General features: G+C 34.1%; 1 protein-coding gene across 11 annotated transcripts in view; it reads right to left on the reverse strand.

Moving 5' to 3' along the window:
* The window catches only part of RALGAPA1 (Ral GTPase activating protein catalytic subunit alpha 1), a 247,521-nt gene that overhangs the window by 191,441 nt on the left and 30,558 nt on the right, over window positions 1-25,522 (reverse strand). For all 11 annotated transcript variants that reach the window (XM_032404962.1, XM_032404961.1, XM_032404954.1 and 8 more), the window contains exons 2-9: window positions 18,526-18,636; window positions 17,701-17,750; window positions 13,350-13,407; window positions 8,163-8,206; window positions 6,640-6,817; window positions 5,056-5,171; window positions 1,790-1,928; window positions 526-734 (exon numbers count right to left, since the gene is read on the reverse strand). In XM_032404962.1, coding sequence (XP_032260853.1) covers window positions 526-734; window positions 1,790-1,928; window positions 5,056-5,171; window positions 6,640-6,817; window positions 8,163-8,206; window positions 13,350-13,407; window positions 17,701-17,750; window positions 18,526-18,636 — 905 coding nt within the window. The remainder of the gene's footprint in view (window positions 1-525; window positions 735-1,789; window positions 1,929-5,055; window positions 5,172-6,639; window positions 6,818-8,162; window positions 8,207-13,349; window positions 13,408-17,700; window positions 17,751-18,525; window positions 18,637-25,522) is intronic.

The raw sequence follows: 25,522 nt of genomic DNA on the forward strand, positions 1-25,522 counted from the left end.
GAAAAAAGGGAAAATGAGATGGGGACTTTTTTTTTTTTGAAAGATTTTATTTTTAAGTAATTTCTACACCCAGCATGGAGCTTGAACCCACAACCCACAAGATCAAGAGTTGCATGCTCCACCAACTAAGCCATCCAGGCGCCCTGGGAGACAAGACTTTAAATCAGCATTCTGTGAATGCTCAGAAATCAAAAAAGAACTATGATTACAAATCATTTCCAACTGCAAGAACTTGTGTGTACAATTCAGAATATTTTTAGTACAGCACAGTTAACATAAAATATAGTAATAAATTAGAAGCTGAGACTCATACATGACTAGAATTATCTTCTATATCTTCCAAGTTTTTTTTTTTATTAAGAAGACTACTGATTCTATAATAATTGTTAAAATTTGGATTTACAAAATACATTTATACAAAGAAAATATTACCATCATTTAAGTTTGTTCTACATCTAAGGCAACTGAAATCCGTAGGCACATCTCTTAAGCCATTTTTAAAGTTTGCCCTTTGTGGTGTATTACCTGAATATTCTTTGGCAAGACTTCACCTTCCATCCCAGGAATATGAGGTCCTGTATGGGGCTTTGGCTCAAGCCAGAAAGAAACCAGCCAACGAATGACAATAACACGAGCCTTAATGAAAGGTTCTTTCGTACAATAGATTGCTTCATTGGTTTCGGCATCCTTCTTTATCATAACATAATGTGGCTTTGGTCTCACCTGTGGGATATCTACAGAAAAATAAAAGGAAAACAAAAACCAAAATAAGAAAATTATTATGCTTAGCTAAATCTACATTTTTAAACATTTGAGATGTGATGATACCCTTGTTTTAAAAGTAGATTTAAAATGACATTTTAAAATAATTTGCTAGATATTAACATGCAATCTAGAAGAGTGAACCATATATTGCTGATATATGGAAACATGTCTTTTTGCAAAATATCACTAAAAGGCTCGGTGAATCCTGTCTAAGTACAGAAAGGCTTCCAGAGCCATTTAAAATTAATGAGAACTCACTTCAATTAACCTACGACTGAGATACAAATTTTGAATACAAAGTATGAGAATTTTTCCTTGATTTTTATAGCAAAAAGATTTTTAAAGCAAATACTGTTCTCAATGGCAAAGATCTGCTACTCTAATTTAAGCCCTTTCTACAAGCCTTAATGGTTATGCCTAAGTCTATTAGCTGCCTAAACTTGGCAAAGCTTAAAATAGGAACATCTTTCTGCAAAAAAAAAAAAAAAAAAAAAAATTTCTACATACACACTGCAGTGGCTTCTATATATGGAAGAGGTCTGCTTTTAAACCAAGATTTGTCAGAAAGGCTCTAGTTTCAAGGCTCAGCCATTTTGGCACAGCCACTAAATACTGGACAAGACATCATCAAAATATATGACAACGTCATTATTCATACAGAACTTGAATAAGACATACTAAATTGAATCCTTGGGGGACCTTAAAGAGAAAATTTATAATATAGTTTAAGGATCATACCAAATAGCAGAAGTTTAATGTATAATATCAAATATTTATGGTGGGTTAACTTTTCCTATCAGTGAGATCCAGAGAAGACATTTTTTTAAAAAATCTCTTTACTCTCAATGAAACTTTCCTATTAATAAAATTCTACTTTCTCTATGAATCAAGGTATAGTATCTCTAAACAACCAATGCAAATATTAAATGTTATCAGTTTTCTGCAGGTAACAAATGCCAACCTTACATTGAGGTATATTTTATTCTTACGTGTGATCTTTTAGAAAATTCCACAGACTACCTACCAAGTACAGGATGATATAAACTATTCTCCTTGCAGATGTTTGGGAAAATATAAGGCAAGTAATATTTCTTAAAATGTGAAAACAAAAATGAAAATCCCCTTTCTTGGTTTTCTTTGTTCTTCCATTCTAAACTTTTTACCTAAAAATAAAAAATACAATCAGAATCATTCCATGAGACAGAAACAATTATTAGCTATCACAAACAAGGTTGTAAAAGGTTACTTAAGCGATATACTAATCTGTTATACTCTAAAGATACAGAGCTAAATATATATAAAGGACAAATAGCAAAAACTGGTATAATGCCATGTAAATGCATTATATATGTTAAATTACAAAAATCTTAGAAGTTAAAGTGTGCTCTGAAAATTTTCAAAGTTGACCCAGACTTGGCTCTACTAATGACAAAGATACTAATGTTCTTTCCCCCTTTGCCCTGTCCTGAATAATTCAGCCTTAAAAGTCATACAAAATAGGCATATGTGAGTGGGAGTGGGGGAAAGAGTGAAAGCAGTGGCAGTCAAGTGCAGATAATTAGAGCCTAACCACAAAATGCAGGGCATCCATGAAGGGGATGTAGCAGAGGCGGAAGCCCAGTGGAGACTTAGAGCCCAAGAGGGGTGAGGACAGTGTCCATGGAGTAAGGGGGTGGGGGATAAGAGGGAAAGAGCAGTAAAATATAGGGTGTGACAATTCCAGTAGGGTGAAGAAGATAGCTAAGTAGGGGGATGGCAAAGGCCCAGAGTAGGCTTCATTGAGATACCACTATACATTATTCACTATTTTTTTCTAAGATTTTATTTATTTATTTGAGAGAGAGAGTGTGAGAACGCACACGAGCAGGGAGGAGAAGGAGAAGCAGGTTACCTGCGAGCAGGGAGCCCAACATGGGGTGCTCAATCCTATAACCCTGAGATCGTGACCTGAGCCGAACATCAGGGTGATTCATACCAAGACCTCCATGGTGTCCCTCTCACTCCGAAAACAGCCGTCCTTGGCCCCGGCAATGCCACAAGTGGTCCCCTGCCAGCTTCTGCAGCCAGCCAGGCCCACCAGGCCCCCTACCTCAGTCACCCCTGACCTCTGCAACTCACACTGACTTAGAGCTGGTGGGGAGCGGGAGGGACGTGGGGATGACCAAGTGGGGTTTTTCTAAGTTCTGTGATCTCTGGGCTTGAGCAATTGGTAAAGGAAAGACAGGGTCTGGGGTTAAGTACTTAATTGGAGATGAGTGGGTTCACCTCTCTTCTTGCCCCTTCTTGGAATATAGGGCTCCTCTCATTTCTCTGGACCCCTAATTCCTGCTTCTTTCTTTGAGGGTACTGAGTGAGATGAAGTTTTGGGGTGGGTGGCCTCCTACACACTCTTTATTCTTTTGTTTCTCTATTTGGGGGGTTGGAGGTGGGAAGTTAGTGCCCAGGAAGGACAAGGGACATTTTTACATTTTGGAGCTAGTCACTGGAAGTAAAGGAGGGGTGGTGGTGGGAGATCAGGTTTATGTATATGTACTATCTTCTTTTTTATTATTAAACAACTTGGAGGGAGTTGAGAAAAAAATGGGGGGGGTGCCTGGGTGGCTCAGTCAGTTAAGCGTCTGCCTTCAGCTCAGGTCATGATCCCGGGGTCCTGGGATCGAGCCAGGACCGACTGAGCCACCTAATAGGTGCCCCTACATTATTCACTTTAGAATAACTAAAATTACATACTGACCATACCAACTGTTGGTGAGGATGTGAAGCAACTTTTAAGCTTCAAAGATTGCTGGTGGAATGTAAAAAGGTACAACCATTTGGAAAACAGCTTGGCGGTGCCTTAAACAAGTCAATATATACCTACTCTACAACCCAGCTATTCCACTACTAGGTATTTACCCACGAGAAAAAATTTTATGTCCACATAAGGAGTAGTTTATCAATATTCACAGCCGTTATATCTGTAATAGCTAAAAACTGGAAACAACTCATATCACCATCAACAGGTGACTGAATAACAAAGCATGTTATATCCATATAATGAAAAGCTACTCAGCAATAAAAAGAACCAATCTATTGATACACAATATGGATGATTTTCAAAAAAATTATGATAGAAAAAGAAGCCAGACCAAAAAAAAAAAGTATGTACCATATGATTCCATTTATATGAAAATAAGGAAAATGCAAACTGTAGTGACATAAATCAGATCAACAGCTGCCTGGGAATGAGGTAGTGGTTAGGAGTGGAAAAGGATGTATTACAAAGGCATGTGAGAACTTTTAGGGGAGACAGGTCATTATCTTGATTATGGTGATGGTTACATGGCTGTATACATGAAATAAATGTCATCAAATTGTATATTTCAAATATTGCAGTTTACTATATGTCAATTATATCTCAATAAACCAGCAAAACAATTTTAAAAATCTATATGAGGTATAAAAGTTGTTTTTTAAAAAAGAAAAACTGGTAATAATAATGACAGTAACAACTACCACCCACAGAACACTTTGTGTCATGTATTTTTTTCTTCTAGTACTTTTACTAATCATTTAACCCTCAAACACCAAAATAGGATAGGTATTATTTTTATGTCTATTTTAAGCCAGGGAGGTTAATTTACCAAAGGTGACACTATCAGTAAGATGTACTATCAGATTTAAACCTTGGCAATCTCAATCAGGGTCCAAATTAACTTTCTAATGTTAGTTTCTGAGGCATAGGGAATTTTTGTGTTTGGAATAGTTACAAGAAATGTGTATATGCTAAGATTGTTTTCATCAACCAGGGCATGCACATTTCATATGTAGGGATGAATAGGTTACCTTACAAAAAATACATTCACCTAGAAATTTACAGAGTACAAACAGGTTAAAGTGTAAATTACATTCCTCCACCCACAACCCCATTCTCAGCCTATCTCCCTACTGGCTGCCTCTTGGCAGGTTGATTCCTAAATCAAACAGTTATTACTTAAAGACCACAACCACTGATTATAAAGGAAAGGATTGGAAAGTAAACCCAACTGGCCCACAGAGGAAGGTATATACATAAAAGAGTCTACTTCAAGATTTTTTCTCTCTAGCTTCCCTTCTAAGAGACTCATAATCCCGCCAATGATTTTTATTTCACGAAAGGCATACTAACATACATTTTCAAAAGTAAAAATTTGTCTTCCTTCAAGAAAATAAGCAAATATCTACTCCAACATAATAATGGTAAGAGAGAGAAAAATTAATTACCCACACAAAGATGGTAAGAGGGGTGATATCAAAGAGGATAACACATACCTGAATTACTATGTATTTTAAAAGTGCTTCAAGAAAATAGCTTGTGAGATCTTCTTGACCTTTGTCTCCTGATTGTGGAGGGACAAGAGGAGTGATTTCCTCTATAGTGACTTGAGCTATACAGAGACAAAAGTTTAGTATAATCACAAAACAAATTTAACAATGAAATAATGTGATCCAAATAAAATTTAACTGTAAGACATATATGCAATGAATACTGCTTGAAAACGTTCTAATGATTGAACCTTGAAATAAATCTGAGATCATCCTAACAGCCCATCACAACAGCCATAAAGTTTAATAATCAGCTGTTTCATAACCCCTTGACTGAGAGAATGTGACAGGGATGGATAGACAGATAACAAAGGGCTTAAGAGTGAATCTTACTTGAAAAAAAACTCATATTTTAAAATTTACATTAAGTGTGCCCATTACAAAAATTCCAGCCCATTACAAAAATTCCATAATATGACAAGAAGCCTCAACAATAATGACCTTATTTATCAATTAAAGGACTTATTACTCTAGTAATGACCACGCTTACTGTTTAAGGTAGCTCCTTTATTCAAAGAATAAAATGCTATTTCCCTCTCAAAAAGAAAGGATAGCATCTTAGTTCCTTGATTACAAAAGTCCATGTATAAAATAAGAAACTTTCACATTTTCGAAAATGTTCCGATATTCAAAAACATTCATTATAATAAATGCAAATTCAAAAAAACTGACCAACAACTAGCTGAACTCTCTTAAATATTTCCTAAGCAGCACCTAGTTTGATATAGGCAGGTTCCTAAACCTGTTTCTTAGTAAATATTAGCCAAGTAATTAAGCTCACAAAAATAGATTTTGTTACAGTCCTCTTGGCACAAAGTAAATACTCTTGTACTTCAATATACATCCAAATTAACTCAAGGATACAAGACGACACATGAGAATTAGAAATAAAAGATAAATGTAAAATGGCTTCTATTAACCATGTGTTTCTGATGCTTGACACCAGAAGCCTTGCTGGCCAGGAAGAGAAAGTCCCTCCCCAGCCAATTCCCAGAGATGGTAAAGATGGGCCAGAGAACATGCCTTCCATACACAAACCAACCAGTCCAGAGTCCACACCTCTACCCCTCTTCTATCCAGCTCTCACATTCAAGGCCACTATTCCCCTGACCTAATCACCCAGGTACATGGGTGACAATGAGGGACAGCCCCTATGCACCTAAGCCTGCTGGAATTATCCAAACGAGCCAATCACAGGACTGCTCACACTGCCTCACATGTTTCTACTTACAGAAATCACAATAAGGGCTCTTGCCTTTGATGCCCTACCCCTGATTGACCCTGGTACTTCCCCATGTGGCCACCCTCCCTGGTGTGGCATGCCCTCTCCCTTGGGAACTGTAACTATTTTTTTATGTCAATCATCTTCTGATCTGTTGGCCTCATCATAGGCGAAAAATAATAAAACCTACATTTTATAACATGGCCTTGAATTACCGAGTTAATAAACATACGGACATTTTAAAAATACATTAATAAACTACACAGGAAATATTAAAATACTGATGGATAAGATCTCATGAATCTTACTTTCTTGAAGGTTGAGTGGAGGATTAATGAGATTATCTAAAGTTCGAGGTCCATGTTCAGATTGTAGTGCTGAAAATCCGGGAATTAAGCATGAAAACATCCAAAGCTGTTCTTTGCTACAGTTATTCTGAAGAGCTTGCAACCATAATAAGAAAAGACGAACACCTTCCCGTCTGATCTAAAATAAATAAAATGAAAAACAGTATTTTTACTAATAAGGGAAATATTTTCTTACTTTTAAGGCCAAAATTCTCTAGAAGATGATTAGAGAGTGTTACTTTGCAAAAGAGAGGAAGGAAAGAAAGAGGTAAAGGAAAAAGAAAAGGAAGAAGGAAAAGAGGGAGGGAAGGAAAGAGGAAGGGCTACTATACCCGTGTCATTTATTGAGCCCTCATTATTTGTAAATTTAAATTCACTGATTTTGAACAAATACAGAATAAATTTGGCCTCTAACTACTTAAAGCCATAAGGTAATCTTTATTCTCTAATTTCCATTGGTAAAAGAAAAAAATCAGAAAATTATTTCCTTCTTGTTTACTTCCCTCTTTCCCAACACCACTGGTCTAATCCAAGAACCAAGAAGAAAGAGGGCAATAACTGTTCCCTGTACAGTGACTTTGGTGGTAAAAGGTGGAATGGTTATGGGGATCTTGGTACCCTGCTAAATCAATGTTCTTGTTCTTAAAAAAGCTTACCACTCTCTGAAATTATGTCATCTACTTATTATTTGCTGCTAACCTGCAAAGCAGAAATTTTGACTGGTTACTATATTCTAAGTACCTAGAACAATACCCCATATACAGAAGACAACAAATATTTCAATCAATGCATAAAATTCTCTCCCAGGAAGAAAACAGGAAAAGACAGAAAAACATTCAATCTCTGACAAGCAAAACACAAAGTTCTTCATTAAGCTAATCTCACTGGTAGCTTTGGAAATTGCCTTACCACAGCTTGGTAAATGGCCACTGTCAAAGCTGTTCAACAGCTGCCACCCTTACAGTTTAGGGAGATAACAAGAAAACAAACAATTAGGAAGGCTTATTCCTTTGTACTGCTATACCAAGCCTTGACACCAAAACCACCCACCATATGAAACTTTCACTTAACCTACAAGATGCTTTTGCACTGGGTAGCTTCTCTTACCAGAGCACAATGAGATAATGAAAAAGAAAAGAAATAAAATCAACTTTTTAATATAGATCCATCATTCTTCCCTACATCTAAAAATAGTTATAGTAATATAAAGAATAATTTGTAAATAATTTTTGTCTTCTGGGGACCAGAGAGCAAAGTATTTCTAGTGAATCACCCAATGCAGTGGCAAAAGTTTTTCAATAGCTTGGTCAACCCAGTATGTATTTTCACACATACTGAGTATGTTGCTATATTTTATTTTAAGTCAATTCCTTCAACTAAGTGAACTAAAGACAACTCAAATTCTTTAGAAAAAAAGCTGATGTAGGAAAAGTAGAAGAAGAGACAGTTTTTTTAAAAGTCATAGAAAAAAAATATAATTATACCTTCAAGGAGTTTCCTGTGTGGAGTAGTTTCTTTAAAATTAATCCTGAAAAGGAAACATGATTTAAAATACTCATATTTTCTTAGTTGTTTCCAAATGTCAGAGTTCTCGGTCAGACTTGAAAACACTTTAAAACAAGTCCTTGGCAACCTCCAAATTATTCTTGGTGACCCTGATATCCCTCTGGCCATAATCTTGGGACTAGAAGGGCATGTAGTCACCTTTTCAACACATGTTCTATTGGAATTAAACATGATTTAGTCTATTGAAACAAACCCTAATCCCAAAATTGCATTTACTACAACATTATCTCTGTATATCTCTTACTTAAGATTAAGAATATAATTAAATACTTTCTGCATCACTAAGACAAATAAAAACCACTGCAGGGAACTTCCATTTAGTTAACCACATGAACTTCTATAATTCTAATATTTCCTAACAAACATTTTCATTGTACTTTCTTTTTCAGAATATTCAAAGCCATCTTTAATATTCCTTTTTATTTTATACAATTTTTCAACTCTATAATAAAATATTGAAATTACATTAACAAACATCCAGAGACCCGCCATTTGGTCTAAACAAATCTAAACACAGTCCCATGTTTCCTATAATTTCAAAATTTCATTTATTTACCTTATCTTTGATGTTTTATCTAACAAGTATCATTGAAGCCTCCTTTGAAACCATGTCAAATCATTCTCCTTCCTTCCCCAGAAAAAAACATTATCCAGATTTGTGGTATTATTTCCAAAATATTTTTATATTAGGGTTATTATTTATAAATTAATAAAATATTTAGAATTGGTTTATATATTTAAAACCTTATGTCAGTAACAAGAATCTCTTCCATAGCTATTCTAATCCTATTTTTTTATTCTTTCTAATAATATCAAGATCACACACATACAAAACACACATACACACACACACACACACACACACACACACAGAGATCAAGCCTGGATTTTATTTGGTTAAGTTTCATTTGTCATACAAAAATAAGCTTTAATTTTTTTTTTTAATTTTATTTATTTGACATAGAGACAGACAGAGAGGGAACACAAGCAGGGGGAGTAGGAGAGGGAGAGGCAGGCCTCTGACTGAGCAGGGAGCCCAATGCGGGGCTCGATCCCAGGACGCTGGGATCATGACCCGAGCTGAAGGCAGACGCTTAACCGTCTGAGCCACCCAGGCGCCCCAAGCTTTAATATTTCAAATAAAACTGTGTTGATTTATCTGCAATTCTCTACCTTATATTTGCACAAATTCAATTTCTTAAAACAATACTATGTAAACCCCAGTCTTTAATCAGCTCCCCTAAAAAAATCTATGTATGCTAAACGCACTGTGGTATCGTGGACTGGATTCTGGAACAGAAAAAGAACATAAACAGAATACCAAATCTGATTAAGTCTGAAGTTTAATTGTTTTTTAAAACAAAAACCTTAACATTTATATATGATATACAAAACAAGCCTTCCTGTAAGTTACTTTTCTTTCTTTTTTTTTTTTTTGAGAGAGTGCATGCACAAGAAAGCGGCGCAGGGGGCTGGGGGTGCTGCTCAATCCTAAGTAAGCTCCATGCTCAGCGCAGAGCCCCACTTGGGGCTCAAGCTCATGACCCTGAGATCATGACCTGAGCCGAAATCAAGAGTCAAACGCCCAAATGACTGAGCCATCCAAGGGCCCCCCTACCTAAGTAACTTTTTACAACCAACATTAGCTTCTGAAATTTATCTATAGTGATCTATATAGCTCTAATTAATTCACTTTAACTGCTGTATACAATTTCATTCCATACTATTAATCTTATTTATGTTAGGACATTTGGTTTGTTTTCAAATTTTTGCTATTCCCAGGAATACTATAATAAAGGCTCTTGTCATAGCTATAAAAATAGCTAACACCATACATAATTGTGAAAGAGTAACTGCTTTCTCCCACACATCAGGAATGATACAAGAGTGTCTGCTCTCACCACTTTCATTCAACACTATACTAGAGAAACAATAAGAAAGAAAGAAAGAAAGAGAGAGAGAGAAAGAAAAGAAAAGAAAAGAAAAAAAAGAAATTAAAGGTACCAGATTGGAAATAAAAAAGTAAAACTATCGGGGCGCCTGGGTGGCTCAGTCATTAAGCATCTGCCTTCGGCTCAGGTCATGATCCCAGGGTGCTGGGATCGAGCCCCGCATCGGGCTCCCTGCTCGGCGGGAAGCCTGTTTCTCCCTCTCCCACTCCCCCTGCTTGTGTTCCTGCTCTCGCTATCTCTCTCTGTCAAATAAATAAATAAAATCTTTAAAAAAAAAAAAAGTAAAACTATCTTAAATTGCAGTTGACATGTTCCTATATTTAGAAAACTGAAAGGAATCTACAATAAAACAAATAGAGTAAGTGAGGTATAATTAACTAGAAACAATATAAATGCCCATGAATTGGTGAGTAGATAAAACATGATATAGCCATATCATAGTACTCTATACAGCAATAAAAAGGAATGATAATACATGTTATAATATGGAAAACAAACAAAAAAATTATGCTAAGTGAAAGAAGCCAAATGCAAACTACTATAAATTATATGATTTCATTTATATGAAATGTCAAAAAAAAGACATTTATTGAGCACAGAAAGCAGACTGTGGTGGTGGGAAAGGCACTAACTGTAAACGGGCTTGAAGGAATACTTCAGGGTGAGGCAATGTTCTAAAACTAGACAGTGGTGACTCTAAAGATTTGCTGAAAATCACTATTTACTTAAATAGATGAATTTTACACCTATATAAAATATAATTCAATAAAGCTACTTTTAGGGGCACTTGGGTGGCTCAGTCAGTTAAGCATCTCACTCTCTCTCTCTGTCAAATAAATAAATTTTAAAAATTCTTAAAAAAAAAGCTACTTTTAAAAAATCAACTAGATTCATTGATTTATTTTCCTTTATATATAAGACAAAAATGAAAGAAAACAGTCTTAGGATTTTTCTGGATGACAAAGAAAAATGACCACTTACGTGTCTTCTCAAAGTTAGACATTTACTGGGATATTATTAATCATGACACGTAGAGAGCCTAAAGCTCTTTTGAAGATTTAAGGCTACATTCCTTAGAAGATACAATAAACTTTTGAAGTTCAGATGTCTCAAAAAAAACTTTCTTCATAAAAACCTTCAAAGACATTTTTATGATTATGAAACACAAAATAGGATTTCACTATTTTATTGAGTACCTTATCAAGTGCTTATTACTAATTCATATCTCTTCTCTGATATAAAACCTAGTCAAATATTTTGCCAATTTAAAAATATTTGTCTTATCATCTTATTATCAAGTTGTAAGAGTTGTTTATATATAATGGGTATGTTATATTTAGTCTCAAACTTTATCCAAAAAGTTCATTCTAAAAGACTTTACTACTTAGGATTTTGTCTTTTTTAGCCCCTGCATCAATATCCTTCCTAGATGTCCAGAGTTCCTTTTGTTTCTGGAATTAATTGGGAAGGCTTATCACTAAATTATTTACTTAAATAGATGAATTTTACCTATATAAATTATAATTCAATAAAGCTACTCTTAGGGGCACCTGGGTGGCTCAGTCGGTTAAGCGTCTGCCTTCGGCTCAGGTCATGGATCCCAGGATCCTGGGATCGAGCCCCACATTGGGGACCCTGCTCCATGGGAAGCCTGCTTCTCCCTCTCCCACTCCCCCTGCTTGTATTCCCTCTCTCGCTGTCTCTGAGAAATAAATAAAACTTATAAAAGTTTTTGAAAACTTATAGTTTCAAAGCCCCACAAGAGACTTTTCTTTTTTAAAATAAAACACATTTTATTCATCTAACCATCAGTTAACAGACATTGGGTAATTTCCATCTTTTGGCTACTATGAAAAATGGTGCTATGAACATTGGAGTATACATTTCTATGCAGACATATGTTTTCCTTTCTCTTGGGTATGGTATATCTGGGTGTGGAATTGCTGGGTCATAGAGGAGCTCTATGTTTAATATTCTGAGGAACTGCCAGACTGGTTCTCAAAGCAGCTGCGGCATTTTACATTCCCACCAACAATGTTCGAGGGTTCCAATTTCTCCACAGACTCACCAATGCTTGTTATTTTTTGGCTTATAGTCATCCTAGTAGATGTGAAGTGGTATCTCCTTAGAGTTGTGATCTGCATTTCCCTACTGACTAATGACGTTGCACATCTCTTCATGTACTTATTGGTCATTTGTATATCTTGGAGAAATGTCTATTCGAATCCTCTGCCCATTTATAAACTGTGTCCAAAAAGATTTCACTTGCTATAATGGATTAAAAAATGTGGGGCCTAAGTAAAATCTATGACTTTCCTTTTTAAGAGAAACGAATACACGTTTTACAAATGAATATAAGGCCTATAACATTCTAGTTCAACAATGTAGACAGGATGGCCGTCCACATATTCCCCATGAGAAGGGTCATGAGAATCATTAGCAATCAAAACTGCCATCACTGAGACACCCAAACCAAAGCCAACAATCCTTACCTGCAGACTCCTTTCTAACCACAGAGGGGGAAAATGTCTGAGAACAAGAGCTCAAGAGCCCTGTGGTGATATTGTTATTGTTATTAAGACCAGACTCCAAACCGGCAAGCACCTTGGCTTAGTTCCTGGAAACAAAGTCTGTGGTCTCCTCCCTACTTAGTCTCTGACAGTAATCCACAGCAGGGGGTTTTTTGCCCTTTTTCCTTTTTGGCTTCATTCCATGATCTGGAAAGCTCTCCTCTGGCCCTTCAAGCAAGAAAGTTAACTCTAGTTCCCCTCACTATTTTCTGTGGAGCAAACTGCCGTATGACACCGCTTGCTTTCAAATCTGGAGCCCAAGTATTCACTCTACTTGGCACTTTACATTTCTGATTCTGAGATGTTTATTGTGATGCTGAGCCTTTTATTTTTTTGGTTTTTTAGTTTTATCATTACTAAAGTAAAGGAACAGACAGATCAAAGAAATTTAATATGCCATTTTGACTGGAAATCCTTCATCTACATTTTTATCTCATACTCCCATTAAGGATAAGTCCTGTATTCTTTGTTTTTACTAAAACATAAACTAGAAATTCATTTCAAATAATGACTAACCCACTACAGAGCATTTTCATATATTATCATTTATGTCAAATGTGAAATACATATTTAAATCACTTACCAATACTATGAAACTGCCATCGCTGATGAATTCTCTCTGGAAGAAGTTGTAAAATTTTCTAAAAATCAGTATGAATAAAACAAAGAATGAAAAGCAAGTAATGAGTCCACATTCTGTGCAATGTGAAAAATTAAAGAGCTTATAATAAGCCTATAACAGTTTCTTATGTAAAAGATAGCATCACAAACACAAAATAGCATTTGAGTTAATCTGACAGTACTTGCACTATTTCAGCACTGACACATTGATCAGTATTTGAAAACACCAAAAACAAAACCCAACAAGCTATACTAACGAAGACTTGGAACAAGACATTAATGAAATTTATCTTTTACAATGATGTGGAAAGTAAGTATATTCCTCTTTATGGATTAAATAACGAACTCTAGGGGCGCCTGGGTGGCTCAGTCGTTAAGCGCCTGCCTTCGGCTCAGGTCATGATCCCAGGGTCCTGGGATCGAGCCCCACATCGGGCTCCCTGCTCAGCAGGAAGCCTGCTTCTCCCTCTCCCGCTCCCCCTGCTTGTGTTCCCTCTCTCGCTGTGTCTCTCTCTGTCAAATAAATAAATAAAATCTTAAATAAATAAATAACGAACTCTAGCATATTTCAAAATGATCATTTACTATTCTTAGAATTTCCATATTGTGGGTATTACTGATAAGTTCTGAATTCTTTCAGATACTACTATTTGTGTGACATTTTGTCTCACTTCGAGTAGTTCTTCCTCCTGTTTTGATAAAAGTAGGGAAAATATTTTGATTTCACAAAAATCACATCAAATATTTGTACTGATTTGATTCATGTGAACCCAAAGGTACTTATATTTACGATGGCTATAGGTATAAGAACAATATTTAAAAATTCAGGATCCTTACAGTTAAACTAATACAGGTTTTCATTAATTGGAAGTAAACACTTTTTACATATAACACTTTCAAAATTTTACCTTTAATTCCCTTTACAAATTTCTACTGTGTGAATTAATCTAGTTCAACAGCTGCCTTACTATGGTACTGAACTATGCTCCCAGTACTCATCCGCTTGCTGAATGAGTTTTGTGTGTGTGAGTTTGTTGTTACTGCTGCTCTTACTATACTGTTATACTTCAGAAATGCCATGAACCAAAGTGTTCATAAGGGCCAAACACTAGATATTTTTACATGTAATGGTATCTCATTAATCCTCAGAACCATCCTAAAGAGAGAGTTTATTAATCTCATTTAAAAAATGAGAAAATGGGTTAAGTAATGTGCTTAAATTAGAAAGTGGAAGAACTGATTCCAATCTTGTTATGCTTAATTCCAAAATATGTACTTTTATACTATTCTGCCCCAAAAGATAGTATGCATGTTTTACACCTATCTTCCACTTGATATGATCTTATTAGTCCATCTCATACAAGAGAATGATGAGGAAATTTTACATGAATTAAACAAACTTCTTTACCATTGCCCTCCTCAAAGTTCTCTAGCCAACAATTGTATAATTGTATTTATTTTGGTGTGGAAAGAGATAAAATTAGAAGTTGAAAAGATAAGTTTGTAAACTACTCAGAAACATTCCTAAATTATGACTATTATACTTCAGATTTAACCTCTTATAAAATGTAAATAAACATGTCTTTATTTTTATGTGGTTACTATAAAGATGAAAGAAACCATGTGTAGTCTTAACAGAAGAAAACAGATTATAAATCCTGCATCATATTATTAACACTACATAATGATGCTTTTTATTCCAAAAAGAGGAAGTCAGTTAATTTATAAATTTCTTGATTTTTAAAAATCATCATTAGTCTCTAAAGGTAGAGGTCAGGCAGATATTATTGTCCCCTTGTAAGTAAAAAAACATCAGCACAAAGGTTAAATATTTTTTCCAAAAGATGAAAGCCCTGTATCTAACATCTTTTTATTCTAAGAAAATTCAGTCATTCATTAAAGACAATCGATCAGTATATATTACATAGAGGAAAATAAACACTATTTTTTAACAGAAGGAAGATCCTGAGAGATCTTCCATTAACTAATCAATACACCTCAGTTTCCTGGACACAGGGCAAGCATGAATGCCTGAAGGAACACTTTCCAGAAATTATTATCTTGCCTTCTCTGCTGATACCTTTTTTTTTAACTTCTTTTTCAATCTTATTTCCTTCTCTTGCCTAATTTCCCTGGCTAGCTAGAACCAAGTGCAATATTCAATAGAAATGGCAAGAGTGGATACCCTTGTTTTGTTCCTAATCTTAAGAAAGAGGCACTCAGTATCCAGTACTAGGTATGGTCTTGAATGATATTTTTATAGATGTCCTACATCAAACTGACGATGTTTCCTTTTATTCCCATTTTGTTTGGTGTTTTATCATGAAAAAGTATTGGATTTTGCCAAATGCTTTTTCTTTGTCTATTGATAATAACATGCATTTTTTTGTCTTTAATTATTATTACTAGTTGGTTAATTTTTAGATGTTAAATTTTGTATTTTGTAGATAAATCCCACTTCGTGATGTTGTATAATCCTTTTAATCCTTTTTATATGTATCTTGGTTTGGTTTACTTTTTTTTTTTTTTAGGATTTTTTTGGTGCCAATACTCATGAAGATATTTTATTAGAATTTTCTTTCCTTGTTTTTGTCTGGTTTTGGTTGGGTAATACTGGCCTCATTGAATGAACTGTGAAATACCATCTTTTTTTAATTAAAGAATTTGTGAAGAACTGGTATTTTTCTTTAAATGTCTGGTTAAAATTCACTAGTGAAGTCATCTGGGTCTGGGCTTTTCTTGGTGGGATTTTATTTAAATACTAATTCCTTTTTTCACTAGTTCTAACTCCTTCAGGTTTTCTATTTCTTTTTAAATCTCACTGCTTTCTGTCTTTATAGAAACGTTTCCATTTTATATATCAAATTTGTTGGCATACAGTTGGTCATAGTATTCTCTTACAATTTCTATGAAGTTGGTAGTGATATTCCTTTTTAATTCCTGAATTTAGTAATTTAATTCTTCACTCTTTTTACTTAGTCAGTATGGCTAACTATTATTAGTTTTCTTGATCTTTTTCAATGAACTGATTTTTAGTTCTGTTGGTTTTCTCCATTTTTAAAATCTTTCTTCCATTTATTTCTGCTATAATCTTTATTATTTCCTTTTATCCGCTTGCTTTAGGTTTAATTTGCTCCTTTTTCTAGTTTCTTAAGGTGGAAGCTTAGGTAATTGATGGGATATAATTCTTCCTTTTATCATATCAAGTTTATAACTATAAATTTTCCTCTGAGTGCTTGGTTAGCTGCATTCCCTAAGTCTGGGTATGTCATATCTTTCTATGAGCCACTGATTATTTGGGGGTGTGTTCATTAATTTCCACATATTTATGAATTTACAAAATTTCCTTGTTACTGATTTCCTCATTTAATTCCATATTAGAGAACATAATTTGAATGATTTCTGATACTTTCATTCTTTCTCAAAACATCTATGTTTTAACATTCCCCTTGTAAATAGTTCATGCAAACACCTGGAGAGATAAACATAAGCCAATTCCTCAGGGACAATGATTACTGAAAATAAACAGCACAATAGGTACCAACACCAGTTACTTCCATCTAGAACTCTTAAAAAAAACAAAAACAAAAACCATTCTTTTTTTTTTTAACTGTGACTAAATCAACAACTAAATCAATACCTAAGAGAGATATCAGATTCTTCAAATTCTTCTAAACCATATCAAAGTACCCAAAGTATAAAACAGGGAATTATCTTTAATTACCAACAGACAAAATAGCTCAATGTTGAGACACAGATTTCCATATTCTTTACTGTCTTTCAAGTCACAAGATCTAATCCTGGCTTTCTCCAGATCTCTGAATTCTTGCTAAAGATCAGAATACTCCTATCATTGCTCGATTTGAAAGACAGAATGAAGAAGCAAGGAGTTATTTTAAAAGTGAAGGGACCCTAATTTTTATCAGTATGCCAAAAACAAAATATAAATTTTAGTAGAGCATCAAATGTTGCTACTTCCTTCTGTTTATTTAACAATAAAGACTTGTCCCAACCCAATCCAAAGTAATACAGAAAAACAATTTATAAAACACTTAACTATTTTATAGTATTACCAATTTTGTGGTGTCAAATGTATAAAAACATAATTCTATTTCTACCTAAAAACAACACATGTATTTCAAAAAATAATTAAGAATTAAGTCAGATATATTTTTAGGTCAAAAAATGTGATTCAGTTCTTAGCACAGCAAATTCAGTCTTTTGATATATGCTATTTTATAGTTTCAATATATTCCTTTGTATGTTCCAAGAATTATTTTGGAGGGAAAAAAAGTTGATTGGCAGATACTTACCTCAAAAATAAAAAGTATAGCATCCAATTCCTCCCTCTGAGACTTGTGACCTAAAACATTTTTACAGAAAAATATTTTAATCATTATCATTTTGTCCTCACTGTTACCATTTAAAAAGCTTAAAGTATTTCAAGCACTAAAGTATTTTCTCAGTGATTCTTTAATAAAATGTTTAAAGCATATTCTGTTCAATGTATAGATAATATTGTAGCATCTCTATTCTTTTCAACAATTAAATTTAGATTCTACATATTTATATCTAAAAACAAATAATATACTGTGGAAGGGTGCCTGGGTGGCTCAGTCAGTTAAGTGTCTGCCTTGGGCTCAGGTCATGATCTCAGGGTCCTGGGATTAAGCTCCGCCTGGGGCTCCCTGGTCAGTGGGGAGTATGCTTTCCCTCTCCCTCTGCCCCTTCCCCCACTCATGTGTGTGTGCACGTGCTCTCTCTCTCTCAAATAAATAAATAAAATCTTTTTTAAAAAAACAAACAAAAAAATATACCGGGGAGAACTTAGAATAAATTCTGAAAATGAAAATATGAGAATGACTGCTCAAACTTCACAGGCATCTAAAGGCAGAGCAAAGAAAATGAGGAAACGGGTAAATAAATCTGACCAGGTAAAAAGCAAATCTTCCAAGCCTTCTCAAAAGAATGAAGACAGTATTACTAACCCATACTTTGAAAGGGTATCTAAAAGATGTTTCACAAAAAAAAGTGAAATAACATTAAAATTCCAATGTCCAAGAGTCTATTTTTAAGTGGTTACTTATGACAATTGTTTGAAACATCAACATACGCCAGGACCAATTATAACATCTTACCTTTCTGTTTAAGACTAGCTTCAATAGTCACAAAATTCTCAAAGAACACGTAATATATATGTGAAAAATGTTGGTCAAAAAACTGTTTAAGATCAATAGACTCTGCATTCTCTGAAAAGGAAACGAAAAGTTTTTAGTGACTACATATATGTTAAATCATGTTAAGCAAATAGTCATAGTGGCGAGTTTCCCTCAAAAAAGTCAAAGAACTGCTCCTAAAATTTTATCCTATTAAATATTTGAGACATGCATTTATTTATATCCTTGTTATCACAACTTTAGTTTTTAAAAATTTTAGTTTTAATTTTAAAAACAGGTTAAAGGGCACCTGGATGGCTGAGTCAGGTAAGTGTCTGCCTTCACTGAGGTCCTGATCTCAGGGTCCTGGTCCTGGGATCCAGGCCCTGCATCCCTCTCCCTCTGCATGACCCCCCCCCCCCGATTTTTTTCCCCTTCTCTTCCCCAAAAAAAAAAAATCTTAAAAAAAAAAAAAAAAGGTTAAATCAGGTTATCATAATCTTTGTTTCCTAAAAAAAAAACACAATGTCTCAGAGATTTATTCAAAATTTATTTTGAATATTTAACCAAACCAAGGAAAGAAGTCAAGTTTTAGTTTCAATTCACAGCTATGCTTCTCTCAACTTATCCCCAAGACAGTTTAAAATCAGTATTCCTAAGAGTAATTATATATCTTATCTAAAACACATTTATTCAGTAAATAGGTACATAACAACAGAGTTTATAAATAGGCACTTAAGTATCACAAAGCTCAAATACAGATTATATTGCTTTAAAGGAATTGTCAGTATAGTCCAGGGCACACAAAATCAAACATATAGCTGTATGCACATTAGAAAGTGTTAGGTACTGAAAGTGAAGTTACAAAGTATAATGGCAATTTAGAAACACAAAACTACTTTCAAAACTAAAAGAGGGGTGAAAGTACGGAAAGTAGGAAAGCTTAACAGAGGATTTATTATTTAAAAAGACTTTTAAGGATACAAATGTAGGGATCCGAAGGGGTACGTGCACCCCGATGTTTATAGCAGCAATGTCCACAATAGCCAAACTGTGGAAAGAGCCAAGATGTCCATCGACAGATGAATGGATAAAGAAGATGTGGTATATATATACAATGGAATATTATGCAGCCATCAAAAGGAATGAGATCTTGCCATTTGCAATGACATGGATGGAACTGGAGGGTATTATGCTGAGCGAAATAAGTCAAACAGAGAAAGACATGTATCATATGACCTCACTGATATAAGGAATTCTTAATCTCAGGAAACAAACTGAGGGTTGCTGGAGTAGGGGGTGGGGTGGGAGGGATGAGGTGACTGGATGATAGACACTGGGAAGGATATGTGCTCTGGTAAGCGCTGTGAATTGTGCAAGACTGTTGAATCTCAGATCTGTACCTCTGAAACAAATAATGCAATATATGTTAAGAAAAAAAAAAAAGAAGAAGACAGCAGGAGGGGAAGAATGAAGGGGGGGAATTGGAGGGGGAGACGAACCATGAGAGACAATGGACTCTGAAAAACAAACTGAGGGTTCTAGAGGGGGGGGGTGGGGGGATGGGTTAGCCTGGTGATGGGTATTAAAGAGGGCACGTTCTGCATGGAGCACTGGGTGTTATGCACAAACAATGAATCATGGAACACTACAGCTAAAACTAATGATGTAATGTATGGTGATAAACATAACAATAAAAAAATTTTTTAAAAATAAAAAAAAAATAAAAAGACTTTTAAGGACAGAAAGGACTTTGAACATGAAGCGGTGAAGGGCATTCTAGGCATAAGCAAAGACAAAAAGGTGAGGAAAGTATGAAGCATGATAGGATACAGAAAAAATAATTCATTTTAGTTAGAGCCTAAAACATTTTGATAAAAATAAAATTGAAAAAATAGCCTTGAAATATGTTGTAAAATGTCTTGAATGCAAAGTAAAGGAGACAAATTATTATTCAAAGCAAGATGCAGACATATACATATTATGCATTTTGTTGTTTGGTTTATCTTCAGGGAGACTGAGAAGGTTGAAGAAAATGGGGAATAGAGAACTTTTACTTTTAATAAATACTTCCTATTATTCAACTTTGTTTGCAAAAAGCACCTATTTCTGGGGCGCCTGGGATGCTCAGTCGATTAAGTGTCTGCCTTCAGCTCAGGTCATGATCCCGGGGTCCTGGGATGGAGCCCTACATCAGGCTCCCTGCTCAGTGGGGAGCCTGCTTCTCCTTCTCCCTCTGCCACTCCCCCTGCTCGTGCTCTCTCTCTCTCTCACTCTCTCTCAAATAAATAAGATCTTTTAAAAAAGTTTTAAAAAGCTTGTATTTCTTTTATAATGAGAAATAAATGTATAAAAGGCACTGGAAAAAAAAGATTTTTGAAGCTGGGAGTGAGATGAAGAATAAACTACTAATTGTTATGAAACTCAAAGGTAATTATCAGTTAATTTCTTGAAATGCTCTAAGGTTCAATAGAAGATTTCAGAATAAAGTTAAATAGTGAACAACATATAGACAGCACTTTAAACTCTTTCATGTATTATCTTACCCTGTGAATAATCATAATGATTTTTTAGTGATACCTTGTCTATGGAATTTTCCAAGACTGTTTCCCCTTTGCTCCACCCTCCCAAAGGAAGGGATGGATGCCCTCTCCTCTCTATTCCCTTGGATTCTCTACATTTCTATCTTATGGAAATAACTGTTTTACATGTTTTTTTGTCTTCTTTCCAGGACTAGTCTATAGCTTTTTTAGAATATAAACTGTGTCTACCTTAGTATTCCCAAAACCTAACACAGTGCTCAGCCCATATGTACTCAAATATGTTTTACTACTGATAAAACAAGTTATTTTAACTTTATTCGATTCATTTATTAACTTAGAAATTTTTATACTAGAAAAGACTGCATAACCTCCTGACAGGTAAAACATTGCTTCATCTATACTGGAATTAGGACACCCAGATTCTACTCCTATCAGTAACACTACCTGTGTGACTTTTCACAGAACTAGAAAAACATAATGGCTAACATAAACTGAATGTTTCCTATATGTTAGACACTCTTGTAAGTGATTTACAGAAATGAATTCCTATAATTCTCACAATGACACTATGAAATAAGTACTATTATTATCCCTATTTTATAGATGAGGAAACAGGCACAGAGAGTTTAAGTAATTCCGCTAGTAAAAAGCAGAGACAGGGATTTAAACAATACAGCCTGGATCCACTGCCCATGCTCTTAACCTTATGTTATTCAGCCTCCAGTGTAATAGGAATAGAACACTAGTAATTTATTATCTGCCATAGGAAGATATGAAGTCATCAAATACTAAACATATTTTATAGACTTTCAAAATAAAAACATACACAACTGAGAAAAACAGGAAAAGTATTCTATTTTTCCCCACATAGTAGTTTAGAGTAACAAAGACTATGAAATTAGAATAAATAGGCTACTATAATTAGCTCTACATTTCCTGAAGTTAATGTTTCAAATGCAACTAATGTTCCAGAGGAAAGAAGAAAATGAGAGAATAACAAAGCAAAACAAAAAAATCAAAACAAAGCAAAAGCAAACATGAATCAACTCAAGATTTTACGACCTAATTTAGGAGCCAAGACAGTCTCTTGATTTCCTTTTCACACAGCATGTTAGGAAAGCCTGGTAACTACATACTTGCTAAAAAGATACTGAATCAAAATTAGACTAATTTCCTTTTGACTCCCTATCTATTTATAATGAACTAGTCAGCAAATAAAAACTCTTCTACAAATATTTTTGATCACCAGTTCACTAAATTTACATAGTGGGGGAAAGCAGGGTAGGAAATAAACAAAACAAAAAAAACAAGGGAGGAGGGAGAGGTTAAAAACACAAATGGATAAATTACAAATCATACACTATTAGGCTGGATAAATTATAAATAATACACAATTAGGCTCCCAAAAAAGGGGGAGGGGATATATGGGAAAGGGAAAATAAATTGAGAAATGGGAGGAAGAGAAAAAAGGACAAAGGGAGGAAACTGAGAAGAAGTAAGTTGGAACACAGAATTGAAGTTATTACTCAAAAGTAAGACAGAGAATAATAACAAGATGGAAAATATAAAGATAAGGAAAACAGACTACCTAAGAAGTTCCAGGAAGAAAATGTACAATATTAAAAAAAAAAATATCTATGAACTACCTAAAATCTTCAAACTAAAAATGGCATATTGAGTCTCAAGCAGGATAAATACAAATCTATTTATCTATTTATTTATGTTAGGATGGACACATCCTAACACCAAAAACAAAATGGAAATATTAAAACAACAAAAATTACCTATATAAGAATATCAAAACTAAAAGCAGACTTCTCATCAGCCCAATAGAAGCAGGAAGACAATGCAACTTTATATTGAAACTAACTAAGGAAAAATAATAGTCAATCTGAAGTTCTATACTCAGCTAAAGTACTGTTCAGTAACATGAACATGAAAATGAAGAAAAGGCATTTTCTAACATCCTTAGAGTTTAAAACTTGAAAAACCTCACTCAAACTCAAAGAAATATAAGAGATTTCTGAAAGAGGAGAAATAAACTCATATAGAAGTGAAAAAAGCAAAACCGAGCAAAAAACTGGAAAATGCATGGGTAAATCTAAACGAATACTGAATGGTTAAAAACAAAAAACAAAAAACTCGTAACACAAAAGGTTACTAACCAGGAGGAAGTAAAATAATAGGCAATAATGTCAAAGATGAAACAAATGCTAGAAAGAATATTTTAAGATCTTTGTTGAAAGAATAGAAATACTGATGAATTCTGACTTTAATATTAGTATACTAGTGAAATTTTTTGAGTTACCACTAAAAGAGTAATAACAGAATGCAAAACTTTGAACCACTGGAAGAGGAAAATATAGAAAAGTTTATGCTAACAGAAATGAGTAAAGAAAAGCACCCCAATAAAGATGAATGAGGTGATAAATATAAATACATAGTATTTACAAAAAAAGTTTGAATTAAATGCTTCAATTAAGAGATAGTTGTAATCACACTGCATTTTAAGACACCCACAAATACTAAGGTATTTACTAAGAACAAAAATTTTAACCCAAAAGGATTAAAGGAATAAAATACAATATATCACTGAGATACTAACCAAAAATACCAATGTTGATTCCTTGATAAAAGTCAAAGCAAATATTAAGGCAAGAATTACTACAATTAAAGAGGGTCAATGTATTTTGATAAAAGATTGTATTTACCAGGAAGCTTTAATTCCAAATTTGCATGAAAAGTTTCAAAATGTAAAAAGCAAAGACCAACAAATTTCTAAGGAGAAACAAACTCACTAATTGTGTGGTAGATTTTATATATCTGTTTCCTATTTAATAGAGGCAAGACTAGTAAGTCCACAGAAGATTTGAACAACACACTTAGTATTAACTAATAAAACTCTACTAAATAAAACTCTAAATCCAACAGAGAATAAATCTTTTCATGCAAAAGTGGTATATTTACAAAACTAATTAAGGACACAAACAGAAAAATTACCAAGAGTCACATACCACAAACTATGCTCTCTGACGGAAAGGAAATAAATTAAGCATGAGTAACGAAAGCTAACCCCCATATTAAAGGAGGAGTGTAACAGAAAGGAATAAAGATAAAAGTCCCAGGCATTCACACAGGCCAAAAAGAGTGCCTATTCCCACAAACTAGATTAGAAAGACTCATATTTCATAGAGCAATTTACCCTAGACTGAAGAACACTACTTAAAGCCACCCAATATATCAGAAAAGCAAGATACACAAGGATTAAACTGCTTCCAATAAGTGAATCCCAGAACAGGAAAAGACCTCAAGAAAATTCATAGGTATACAAAATATCCAGGACCCAACAAGGTAAAATTCACAATGTCTTATATATAATTGATGATTACCAGGCATGCAAAGCAGGAAAACCTAATTCATAATGAAGAGAGTAATCATTAAATCAGATTTAAACTACATTTTAACACAGGGGCGAAAAGGAGCAGAAAAGGGCATTAAAATAGTTGCTCTAACTGTATTCCATATATCCAAAAAGTTGAGAATGGAAGACATAAAAAAAGAACATCCAAATCAAACTTCTATAGGTAAAAACTACAGTGTAGATGGTGTAAAGTAAACTAGCTGGAATTAAGCCATAGCAATAGAAACTACCCAAAAGAAACACAACAGAAAAATGATAATCCAAAAAATTGAAAAGCACATTAATGAACAGCTTCAAGTGGCCTAATAATATGAGTAATTGAAAACTCCAAGGAATTCTGCTCCAAAGGAGCAGAAAAATATTTGGAGAATAATTGGCTGAAGATCTTCAAGCTTGATGCAAATCACAAATCCACATATGCATGAACCTCAAAAAACTCCCCAAAACAAGAAAAATGAAGAAAAATTCACCAAGGCACATAATGATTAAATTGCTCAAAATGGTGAGAAAAAGAAAATCTTAAAACCAGCTGGAAAAAAGAAAACAAAAATGTTGCATAGTAACTAACATAAAGATGATATCAGATTTTTCATTAGAAACAATGCAAATAAAAACAATATGTGTCTTTAAAGCACTGAAAAAAAAAAAAACTGTCCAGCTGAATTCTATATCCCGTAAAAATCTTTCAAAAACAGAGGCAAAATAAAGACATTTTCAAACATACAAAAGCTGAAAGAATTCATCAGCAACAGACCCAAATACTACTAAAAATGATAAAGTCTTTCAAGCAGAAGGAAATATTATCAGACAGAAATATGGATCTGAAAATAGTAACAACAGAGTAAATGCCTGAGATTTTTTTTTATTTTTCTAAACTTTTCCAAAGATAACTACTCAAACAAAAATAATAACAATTCATTGTGGAGTTTATAATATATGTAAACATATGTAAAAGTAAAATGCACGAAAATAAAAGTATATAGGTTGGAAAGTCAACTATTGTAACATTCTTACA

Source organism: Phoca vitulina, unplaced genomic scaffold, assembly GCF_004348235.1.
Source record: "Phoca vitulina isolate PV1807 unplaced genomic scaffold, GSC_HSeal_1.0 scaffold7, whole genome shotgun sequence".
In the NCBI taxonomy this organism is placed as follows: domain Eukaryota; kingdom Metazoa; phylum Chordata; class Mammalia; order Carnivora; family Phocidae; genus Phoca; species Phoca vitulina.